The sequence below is a fragment of the Aethalodelphis obliquidens genome, unplaced genomic scaffold (genome assembly GCF_003676395.1).
Source record: "Aethalodelphis obliquidens isolate GAN/ISIS:26980383/991018 unplaced genomic scaffold, ASM367639v1 scaffold35, whole genome shotgun sequence".
Lineage (NCBI taxonomy): Eukaryota > Metazoa > Chordata > Mammalia > Artiodactyla > Delphinidae > Aethalodelphis > Aethalodelphis obliquidens.
In genome coordinates, this window is record NW_020837979.1 from 6,816,707 (window position 1) to 6,828,974 (window position 12,268).

The 12,268-nt window shown below is 48.8% G+C and overlaps 1 protein-coding gene across 3 annotated transcripts in view; it reads left to right on the forward strand.

Annotated features, from left to right (window-relative positions):
- Window positions 1-12,268, forward strand: part of AFF3 (ALF transcription elongation factor 3) — a 560,304-nt gene that overhangs the window by 514,347 nt on the left and 33,689 nt on the right. For all 3 annotated transcript variants that reach the window (XM_027128817.1, XM_027128818.1, XM_027128819.1), the window contains 2 exons: window positions 3,249-4,328; window positions 8,886-9,010. In XM_027128817.1, the coding sequence (XP_026984618.1) occupies window positions 3,249-4,328; window positions 8,886-9,010 (1,205 nt within the window). The remainder of the gene's footprint in view (window positions 1-3,248; window positions 4,329-8,885; window positions 9,011-12,268) is intronic.

Consider the following 12,268-nt stretch of genomic DNA (forward strand, 5'->3'; position numbering starts at 1 on the left):
TCCCCCTCCTCCCCTGCCACCTAATTCTTGGCTGTTGGAGCTTCCTTGGCCACAATGGTTTCATCCCCGAAATGGCGGATAATCCCATGCCGTCTAATCTGTGACGTTGTTCTGAGGAATAAGTGATACAAATGGAGTGACAGCTCATTGTGAGTCATTATTAGTAGGAGCAGAGTCATAGCGTGCTGTCCCCCTAACCTATTACGGGTCCTGCGAGGGATACAAAGAAGCAGAGACCTGGCCCCTGCTGGAAAGCAGTGTTGGGCTTTGTTGAAGACACAAGATTTATATACATGAAATGGCTGTGGACATCAAAAGATGATGCATTAAGGATAACAGAAGGCCACAGGTGTTATTTGGAGAGTTAGTGGTGTCTCCAAAAATCAATCTAATTCCATCATTTTAGGTTGAAGACTGACATTTCTCAAAAGAAACGAGGTCCCTCTTTCGTGAGGCTACACCAGAGAGTCATGGGAGACTGGCAAGGCAGCAGGGGAGAGAATCTGGTCTTTAAGCCCAGACAGATGTGGGTTTAGCCTTGGTGGTGCCTGGTAGCTCTGCAGCTTTGGACATTTCACTTAACCTCTCTGAGCCCCATCTACAAACTAGGGGCGACAGTATTTCTTACCTGTATGGATTCAGTTAGATGATGCCTATAAAGTGGGAGCACATTGTAGGTGTTCTGGCAAGGAGAGACGGCTGTTAGAGGATGGATGCCCGAGGAATTTGGATTTTTGTTTGAGGGGCAAGAGGAGGTCCTTGTAGATCCTTTGAGAAAGAGAATGTGATTTAGTGATGTGTTGAAAATGGTCCCTCAGCCTCATTTCTTCAGCTGTGAAGAGGAGAAAAAAATGTCCCTAGAGCACATCAGGCAGTGGGCCCACACTCAAGTGCTTCAGTTCTCCCTTCACTGTTAACGCTCCCTCCAGGAAGTTTTAGTGGGAGTCTCCCCGTGAGCCGCTGTGTTTTAGCTCCAGGCACACGTCTGTGTTCTCCCACATAAGAGATGGGAGGTGTGGGAGGCCCAGGATGCTGGGGATGAGGGCGAGCTAGCGTGAGACGTGGTGCTGGGGCCAGTGTGAGTGGCAGGCTCTGCCATAAATGGTCCACCCTCTCCCCGTGTGTGTCCCCTTCTGCAAGGCCGCTTCAGCATCCATTCATATGACTGGGCCCCATTTATCTGGGGAAACTGAGGCACAGAAGTCACTGACTCGCCGGTGGTCCGAGAGAAATGGGGTGGGGAGGAGACAGCCTCAGAGCCATAGCTGTGTTTGCCACCAAAGTAGCCTTCAACCACACCCGGCTAATCTCAGGGCAGGCGAGAGCTTCCCCTTGGCGAAGAAGAGGTCCTGCTGCCCTGCTTCCTCTCTTGCGTCACTGGCGCAGGATGGACCAGGTCAGGTGTGCTCTGCAGGTTCCATTGGCCCCTATCTCTGGAGAAGCCAAATTAAAGCGAGGTCAGAATTTACACAGGACAACTCAGAGGTGCAAGAAAAGACGTATCGTTTTGTTCTTTTGCCTCTTGCTTTGGGAGCCCTGGTCCTTTGGACGGCATGAAAGCAAATGAAGCAGAAAGTTAAGTCACACAGCAGACTCCCTGTCAGGGTCATGAGAGATTCCCCTTCCACACCTGTATCCCAGGGGGAGGCTCCCCTTCCTCAGGGTGCCAAGGAAAGGGCCTGGAATCCCCATGCTGGCCTCCACTGAAAGGTCTCTTGTCATTCCCAGTCCCTGGACACCCTGCGCTGTGGTTCCCTGAAGTGTAGACAGTCTCATCTGTTTTGGGGGAACCAGCAGGATGTCCACGGTCCCTGCCACAGCTCCAGTGCCTGGTGCCCACATCTGTGGCCACTTCATCTTGGCCCCAGGCCCTGCTGGCCCATTAAAGGCTTCCCATCTCCCTAAGCTGTGCCCCAGATGCCTCCAGACTCAGCCAGGACGCTTGGGTCTAATATTACTGCCCTCCCCTCCCTCCCCTCCCCCAAGATCCTTGCTGCACGTGGCTATGCCCCAAGTTCTGCTCTTAATACCAACCTCACTGTTGAGAACCAAATCTTGATACATGAAAGGAAGCTTTAGGAAATTATTATGTTAGAAAACAGTGGTTTTCGCCTACAAGGTTGCCTGACTTGCTCTGGGCTTTAACCAACCAAGTTTGAAGGGCAAAGCTAAGCTGATTCTTTATTTTAGGCTGGTATTTAGTCTTCCCCTGGATCATCAGAAGCCATGAATTCGTAGGGTAGAGACCATAGGGAAGGAAAAATACATCACCTTAATCACTTCAAAAATTTTCCCCATTTCACCTATCTTCACAAATTGATAATACTCTAGCTAAAGTTCTATACTTATCAATATACCTCTTTTCTATTAATAATCACAGATGCTGGATAAATGGACTTTTATTAGAAATCAACAACAGTTACTCCCTGTAAAAGCATCAGTTCTTAACCTTTGAATAAGACGTAGCTGCCTAGAGATAGGAATGAAAGCTATGTCCCTCTCCTCGAAAAATGTGTCTACGTGACATTTCACATTCTGTTACAGGGCATTCACTGACCTGCCCCCCCCCAAGTCCCCACCACCGCCCCCGCCCACCCCGCCACCCCCCCGGAGCCAATCTATGGGCCAGAGTTTAAAACCTGAAATGTCCAGGATTTGCTTTAAGGTAGCAAAACTGCTTGCAGGAAAGCTTTCCATCGTCACCTCCTCATCTGAAATATTTCGGGCAAAGTGTGACGGATGCAGGTTGAGGATGGACAAACCAAGTCCAGCCATCAAAGTGCACTGGGCACACACAGGTAGTTCTTTGGGAGTTTAGTTTCCACTCAGTCCCCTTTTTTAATTCCACCCCCCCTCCCCATATTTTAAGTCTCACAAAAAATGAGTGCTTTAACACTCAGGGTCTCCAAACTACACCCCAGTTAACTTTTGTGGACTCTCACGTTTATGTATGTCTGTATAAATATAAAAATATATACATTGTATAACCCTCAAAAATGTTGGAAATGGGTCCTAATGAAGCATAGTGCATAGGCCTCCAACTGCTGCATTTCAGTGCCGGGGACCAGGAAGCGGGCAGCATCTCTGCATCTTGTGTGCCCACTGATGCTGCACACACCTACAGCTTCCATGTTCCTTGTTTCCAGCCCATCCATTGTCTGCCCTAAGTCAAGAGGAAAACAGCCAGGCCCCTTTTACGTGAGCCCATCATAAAAGATATTTGTTTGTCGCTGGTTTTCTGCTTTTAGGCCGAACCAGCGTCCTCTAACAAGTGGCAGCTGGATAAATGGCTAAACAAAGTTAATCCCCACAAGCCTCCTATCCTGATCCACAATGAAAGCCACGGGCCCGAGAGCAGTCAATACTACACCCCGGTGAAGGACGAAGCGCCCGACTGCGGGAAGCTTCCCGACAACGTCTGCCCGACCAGCCTGAGAGACAAGGACATCAAGAGCGCCTGCAAGGAGGAGCAGAGGCCGAGGACCGCGAACAAGGCCCCGGGGAGCAAAGGGGTGAAGCAGAAGTCCCCGCCCGCGGCCGTGGCCGTGGCCGTGACCGCCGCCGCACCGCCGCCCACGGTGGCCGGTGCGCCCGCCGAGAGCGCGCCCGCGCCTGCCCGGAGGTCCGCGGGCAAGAAACCCACGCGGCGCACCGAGAGGACCTCCGCCGGCGACAATGGCCACCGGCCCGAGGAGCCCGCAGCCGCGGACGCGCTGGGGGCGAGCGCGGGGATCCCCCCGGAGCCCCCCAAGCCCCGGCCCTGCGGCAACAGTAGGACCAGCCACCGCAAGGAGCTGCGCTCGGCCGTAACCGGCGAGAAGCGCCGCACGCGGGGGCTGAGCCGGATCGTCCCCAAATCCAAGGAGTTCATCGAGACCGAGTCGTCCTCGTCGTCCTCCTCCGCGGACTCGGACCTGGAGTCGGAGCAAGAGGACTACCCTCTGTCCAAGGCCACTGCCGCCTCCGGGAACGACCCGAGGCTGAAGGAGGCTGCCAGCAGCATCAGCGGTGGCGGCCCGCGGGCCCCTGTGGGCTCTATCAACGCCAGGACCACCAGCGACATCGCCAAGGAGCTGGAAGAGCAGTTCTACACACTGGTCCCCTTCGGCCGCAATGAACTTCTCTCCCCGTTGAAGGACAGTGACGAGGTCAGGTCACTCTGGGTCAAAATTGACCTGACCCTCCTGTCCAGGATCCCAGAACACCTGCCCCAGGAGCCGGGGGTCCTGAGCGCTCCCGCGGCCAAGGACACTGAAAGCGCCCCGCCGAGCCACGCATCCGATGCGCCCGCAGAAAAGACTTTGCCAAAATCCAAGAGGAAACGCAAGGTAGGCCTGGAAACCCGAGGGGCTGAGGGCACGGCGGGAGGGAGGGCTCTCCCTGAACTTGTGGGCAGCAGGTCTGCTGGTCTAGAATGTTCCCGGAGCAGGAGTTCTATGTGACTTTCCTCAACAAACGTTCATAGAGCACTTTATGTATGCCAGATACCTTTGTAAGTACTTGACATGTATTAACTCAGTTAAATCCTTAGCACTGCCCAATGAGGGAAGTATCCTTATTATTGCCATGTTATAGATAATTAAGGTCTGTCTCACTGCATGTGGAAGTAGGCGAACGGGAAATCTTCCCTGAGTGTGTGTGGAGAGGCAAGCTGGAGGCCGGGCCTGTGAGAAAAGCTAAATACGGGTGAACCCCATTCTTTGCTGGAAGGGGTGGGATCGTTCATTGACTTTAGAAGCCGGCAGCCTCAGAGAGTTTAGTAAGGCTGTGACTGGGGTGAGGCGTGAATCCGGAAGTGCCTAGTGGGGACCGTGGACGACGGGGCCCCGGGAGGGGACGCCAGCCTGGTGCATGAGAGCCAGCGGCTGGCGCTCCCGTGGCATTGATCAGGAGAACTTTGTGGTGGAGACGGGCTGGGAACAGGGCCCTCAGGAGGAGGGACTTTTGAGTAATCAGAGGGTCAGGGATGAGGTGGCGCCAAAGGAGGGAAGCAAGCTGAACAAAGGCGGGTTGCACGAAGTGAGACAGGCAGCTCAAGTACTCGGAGAGCAGGACGTTTGTCAGGAAGCAGACCCAAATGCTCGGCCGTTTGGCCGTTTTTGAAGATTTTTGAGCACAGGAATAATTTAATCATCATTTTAAACCAATTTTGAGGATTTTTATTCCCTCCTGTTACTGCATCTTCAAAAGTAACTTGGACCACAGTGGAAAACACAATGCGTGACAAGCCAAAGATTGTAGTCATCGTGGATGGTCCCAAATTTAGGAGAAAATCATTCACAACAGTTAACACGTATATATGTCCCCATGAGGGATGCTGTTTTCGTACATATTAAGTCGTCTATAAAGTCCTTACAACTTTATGAAGCAAATATTATCGTCATGCCCATTTTACAGATGAGGAAACTGAGGCTCAGAGTGCCTAAAGGGACTTGCCCCAGGTTCACATAGGTGAGAAAGGGCAGAGCCAGGAATGAAGCCTGGGTCTGTGGCTCCAGGGTCTCCCAGTAAGAAGTCAGCATGAGGTTTGTGCAGTATTTTCCCCACAGGGCCCCTGCTCAGAGGGCTCTGTACTTGGAGTTTAATGCTTGCAGTTGCCATCTTGGAATTCTTCATTTTATTTTTGAATTTGTGTTTAGTAAGTGAAGGGTGATGGGACGATAGAGCCTGCGCGGTCCCACCTCCTGCCCATTTCCCAGGACAGGTTCTGCCTGCCCCGTGGCCCCTTTGCACTCCCAGCCCTGTGCAGCATCCCCATCCACATCCCCATCCAGGGGCCAAGGCACAGGCCTAATGAGGGTCGGGGTCAGGATGGGCATCTCCCCACCCCCAATCCCACTACTGAGGGGTCCTCCAGGGGAGAGTGCAGTCCAATCCGCAAGGGGTTGCCAGTTGGCCTTGGGGAAGGGGAAATGCCTAACTGGACTTCCTCACCCCTTGACCCATGGGTTCCACAAATGGCTGGCGGGGGAAACGCTTCACTGGTGGGCTGCGCACAAGCGCCCTGTCGCAGGCCCAGGCCCCCGGTACTTGGGAGTGTCCACACATGCCCCCCAGGTATCCCCGTGCCTCAAGGAGCACAGTATGAAATAGCAAATAAACACAGCGTGACAGGTCAGGAGAGAGGCTTTGAAAGACACGAAAGACAAGAAAATGTTTCCGACTTTAGTACTTTATAATGTTAGTCTTTAGCTGCTTGTTTTTTTTTTTTTTTGAGGTATAATATAATGATTTGATATTGGTTTATAAGTATTGCAAAATGATGACCACAGTAAGTCCAGTTAACATCCGTCACTGTCCATAGTTACAAATTTCTTTTCCTCCTGGTGAGAACTTTCAAGATCTCCTCTCCTAGCTACTGTCAAATATGCACTACGGTGTTATTAACTCTAGTCACCATGCTGTACGTTACATTACGTCCCCATGACTTAACTCATTTTATAACCAGAAATTTGTACCTTTTGACCTCATTCATCCATTTTGTACTCCCCCCAACCCCAGGCAGTCAGCAGTCTGACAGCATAAGCTGGGAGGAGGTTTGGTTTCTGTTTTTAGATTCCGCATGTCAGTGAGGTATTTGTCTTTCTCTGTCCGACTTATTTCACTTATCATAATCCCCTCTAGGTCCATCCGTGTTGTTGCAAATGGCAGGCTTCCTTCTTCTGTTGTACGCACATATATGCCGCAGTACCCTTATCCATCTGTCTAGCCGTGGACATTGGCTTCCTCGTCTTAGCCGTTGTAAATAACGCTGCAGCGAACATGGGGGTGCAGATATGTTTTCAAATGAGTGTTTTCGTTTTCTTTGGATAAATACCCAGAAGTGGGATTGCTGGATCATGTGGTAGTTCTATTTGAATTTTTTGAGCAACCTCCATCCTGTTTCCACAGTGGCTGCAGCAATTTACATTCCCACCAACAGTGCACTAGGGTTCCCTTTGGTCCACATCCTCACAGACTTATTAGTTTTAGTTTTTTTGATAATAGCCATCCTGAAAGGTATGAGGTGCTATCTCGTTATGGTTTTGATTTGCATTTCTCTGATGGTTAGTGATGTTGAGCATCTTTTCATGTACCTGTTGGCCGTCCGTATGTCTTCTTTAGAAAATGTCTAATCAGATCCTCTGCCCATTTTTCAACTGGATTTTTTTGTTTGTTTCTTTGCTGTTGAATTGTATGAGTTCTTTATATATTTGGGGTATTAATCCCTTCTCGGATATACGATTTAGAAATATTTTCTCCGATTCAGTAGGTTGCTTTTTCATTTTGTTGATGGTTCCCTCTGCTGTGCAGAAGCCTTTTAGTTTAATGTAGTCCCACTTGTTTATTTTTTGCTTTTGTTGCCTTTGTTTTTGGTGTTAAATCCAAAAAAATCATCACCAAGACTGACATCAAGCATCTTTTCCTGCTTTTGGAACAAGGCTCCCAGCATTTTCATTTTGCACTGAATCCCGCAAATCCCGCAGTCAGCCCTGGCCTCCTGGGTGACCTTCCCTTCTGTGGACTTCAGTTTCTTTGTTTGTAAAATGGCGACATCTTTGCAGGGGTGTTGTCAGATTCACATGATATAATGCAGTAATGCGGGTTAGCTCACTACATACCTACCCTCTTTCCTTCTGTTTTCCTCTCATACCCTGCCCTCCCCCTTACTCGTTGGATTGACTTGTCCATCAGTCCCCAGGTGATTAATTGATTAATGAGTGAATCAGCCAGTCATCTGGAGATGGATGGATAAATGGACAGACTGATGGAAAGAGAGAGAGAGAGAGGTATTTCAGAGATAGAAATTGATAAACATACAGATAGACTGGAAATATATATAGCTGTATAGGTATATGTAGATAGAGAGATGTGCAAAAACATATACATGTATATTCCATAGTATTCTGTATTTAAATAATTTTACTATTCATGGGCTTTTTTATTTTAACTTACAAAACTTCATTTACACTAAGTCTCACACTCAGCTGTCCTCATGAAATCTACTGAATCATCATTAAACTCACACAGAGAAGTGAAAGAACATTTTCACAGCACTCTTTACTCAGTATCTGGGGTGTGAAGCCCTCAGTTTTGGGTGCTGGAGATGGGACACCGCAGACCTGGCTGCCCAGGGTGCAGAGTCAAGCCCTGCCGGAGCCCTGGAAGCCAGAACTGGGGGTTCAGAGCTTTGGTTTGGACCCTCACTGGGGGCACAGTTTCAGCATGAGCTGCTGGGGTCCTTGCAATAGAGGCTGTGTAACAATCCCAGCTGGAGAGAGAAGGTCAAAATTTCTCTATCTCTGGTGCCAGTGCTTGTCTGCTGGAAGGCTCTGCTGAGAGCCCTACATGTGCCTGTACCGTGTTGCTGCGATCTCACCACAAATGGAATTTGGTTGAGTGCATGTGCCTCATACCCTAGTACACGCCTAGGTTAAATACAATCGTGGAAAACAAGAATCCAGTCAAACTACTGTTTTATAAAAATGTCCTTTGAGGCCATGAATTTCAAAAGAAAGGTCCGAGCTTGTCACTGCCCTTACAACATTAAGCCCAGGATAGGTCGCTGTGCCTTGTTTGGGTACCAAGAAATGCCAAAGGGAGGGTTGCTGAAGCTCCCGTGGGACTCCAGAACAGGTCTTCTTTGGAGGGTGGAATCTGCCTGTTGGTAAAGAAGTGTTCAGTGGTGATCTTCGTGTCAAGCTTTTTCCTCTCAGTAAGCTGACAGATTTCTTCCTTGTTCACGGAGTCGCTGATGGGGAACCCAGGCCAGGGCCGAGAGTGCTGCAGCCACATTGGTGCTCGGGATGTTGTCCAGAGAAGCCCGGATGAGCTGGTTGGCGATGGGAGCTCGCTGTGATCCCTTGAAATCTAAAGCTGACTGGCTTTTGCTTCTTCCCATGCAGTGTGACAGCGAAGATGACTGCCGGGAGATCAGGAAGGCTCAGGGAGAGAAGGAGAGCTCTTCACGACTCACTGCCTCCACCAGCAGTACTTTGTCCGCAAACCATTGCAACGTGAACGTCAACAGGTACTCACGCTCCCAGGAAGGCAGAGGGAGCTGGAGGCGTGTCCGGGTCTGAGAGGCACATGCCTACTGGGGGAGAGTCGGATTTTTGAGTGACTGCTCTGCTCTGGGTCTCCATGTTGCCTACCAAGCCTCTTGGGCTCCTTAATCAATAGAAATTGATAAGAGGCCAGACAAGAAATTCAGACAAGGCTTTACTGGGGCTCATGCTGTAGCACGAGGGAACAAAGACAAGTAACAGATTCCCTTGCACGCTGTCTGATGGGGGGGCAAGCTGATTCCTTAAATGGGGTGAAGGTAGGGTGGGGCCAGGGGTCTGATTCCTTCCTAGGGCGGGGCCAGCTGATTCCTTAAATGGGGTGAGGGTAGGGTGGGGCCAGGCTGGAGGGGTGGCTTAGGAGGTCTGCTCACCCCCTTGTTGGCGCTGAGTGCAGGGGGCGTGCGCAGTAACCTACTTTTGCTCCTGACACCCTGCATTTTTGCTCCGGACTCCTCAGAAGTGGCAGTTGGGTTTTTGGTCTTTTTGTATCTTGTTTGTAATTTGTTCCAACTGCCCTGTGCATGCAGTTATTTTTAGTCCCTTGTAGTTTCTTTGTATTTTGTGGCTCAAGGAGATGTTTGTCCAGGTGCAAGCACTGCAGCAGAGGGTCCCAGGTCCCAGCCTGTCTCATGCAGACTCCTTTCCCTTGGTTTAATCCAAGACTAACCAGTATGCCTGGACGTGTGCTTCTTGTCACAGCTCCAGGTGCGCTGGAAGTACTTCTTTATAACAAAAGACCAGTTACTAGTTGCACGCAGTTCTATCCTTTCAAAAAAACACCCTCCACTCTGAAAACTTACAAACTGAATAAGCTTATTACACCAATGAAAAATATAAACTTGAGCAGAATCTCCATATGACACACCTAAAGGCGTTGGGTGTAGACTGAATTTGCGGTGACAGACAGGATCCGGGTCTCCAAGGTGAAACAGCCACCCAGTCCCTCCTCTCAAGGGGTTCCAGAGAGACCCACATGGCACTGAATCCCCTCTGTGACAAAGGCTTCCTAGCAAAGCAAGGTCCCAGATATTTATTATAAGTGAGCAGCTTATCATCAGTCATAGAAGTCCTTTCCATTTAGAAATAGCACAGCTCAGAAACCACTTTATCCTCTGCTAAGACACTCCTCACTCTCCCTGACTGTGTACATAGAATTTTTAAGGGGAGATTAATGTTTCAGCGCAACACATAAAAATGTAAACTGAAAGGTTAGGAGAAGATGTAGAGTAGTACTAAAACCCGGAGAGGAAATTGGAGAGCGAGGGCACCTGAGCACAGGCCCACTGCAGTGTTAGAATCACCTTGGGAAGAAGGGCAAGAGCCCTTGAAGGTCTGAGCAAGAAAGAGCAACACACACAAGCTGCCCGAGCCCACAGTCCTCTGGGCCAAGCAGATGGCATCCCAAAATACTGAGGAAATGTGAATGGGGAAAATACGGCTCAAAAATTTCTTTTTTTCTTTTTTTTTTTTTTTGCCGTACGCGGGCCTCTCACTGCTGTGGCCTCTGCCGTTGCGGAGCACAGGCTCCGGACGCGCAGGCTTAGCGGCCATGGCTCACGGGCCCAGCCGCTCCGCGACATGCGGGATCCTCCCAGACCGGGGCACGAACCCGCGTCCCCTGCATCGGCAGGCGGCCTCTCAACCACTGCGCCGCCAGGGAAGCCCTCAAAAATGTCTTTTTAAATGTGTGATAGAGTTATATATGTGCTTCTTTGTTCATGCCTTAAATAACCTTTCTAGCAGATCTAGTAATGACCATAATTTCTAGTAGTGATGAGTGTAAACCATATTTCAGGATGTCTGCCACAACTGGTAAGGCATGAAAATATCTGTGATTTCCACTGGTGACACAATCCCAGGTCTTGCTAGTAGTACTCCTGCTAAACCACCACTATGGTTTCTTGCCTTTGTTCGTAATTAAAGGAAATGTTCAGTTTCAGTGAGAGGTTAAGGAAAGTGAAGATGCAACTTCTTTCCCATGCAAGTGCGGGGACCCCAGGATAAGAGCTCTTGCTCTAGAGTTTTTGCTGGCAGAGCCTCCTGGCTCTGATAGTTTCACTTATGTTAAGTAAGGACTCAACGCATATGAAAGTGCTTTGAGTTTTTCTTGGAAAGGTGGCCTGTGTACCTCTGGAATTGTGATTACCACTGTTAAGCTTTACCTGTGTAATAAGACAATCCTTCATATATGGTGATTGCCCATCCCAAAGATGCGATCCCAAGAACGTTTCAAAGTTACTTTGGTCAACCTGAATAGATAAACTTATAATGATGAAGAAGAAATAGTCATATGTTCATGACAGTATTTAATGTAATAATTTAGTTTTCTGCAAACATTTAAGATCATGTAGCATGTAAAATAATTGAGACGTAGAAATAAGACTTTTTCACTCACATGTCAAGAAAGTTATGTTCAGACGGTTCATATCCGTCTTCAACATCAGTGTTTTCATCTTCACTGGCTGAGCCACTTTTGACTCGTCCAAGGCAGTTCTCGAGAACACACCTTCTCACTTCTAAGTTGTTGGATGCACAGTACTTCTTGAACCAGAAAGCTGTCATCAGAAATTCTCTCCCGACACAGATCTGTTTGCATAACATTAAGAACCTTGGCTTCTCGTTTGTTCTAGAGGCCTGTGTTTGTAATTTCTACACTGTGACCACCAACTAAGGAAATTGCTTAAAAATAAAAAGTGACTTTACTGGCTTGTTTGCAGTGATAGTCGACACATGCAATTAAGAAGTCACAACTGCGGGAATAATGACTAAATCTTTGTTAAATGAATTTATTTTAACTGACTCTACCAGGTGACTTCTAGAAGCATCGCAAATTAGCAATGATTGAGTTTATTTGAGGCTGATGTGTCTTCCCCCAATTTTTGTTTCAACGGAGGGAGCCCTATCTACATACTGTACGTTGCAAAGACTCAAATATGACTCCCTTCCCTGGTGGTCTTTGGCGGGGTGTGGGGGGATTTATATTCAGGCATAGACAATAGTTTGGAAGGTAAAATAAGGAGCTAGGAATCAGAAAATGTCATTTCTAATGACAGTTTTCTATTCTTTGTTTATTCTGATCCATGCCTGGCTACCTAACAATTAGAAGGTGGGTTCATGCTTGGTTATTCTGTGATTCTGTTATTCTCCATATAATAATTAGTACAAGCTCAGGTGTTAGCAAAAGTCCTTTTGGAAGTGGAGATCTCGTGTATAATTTGAGT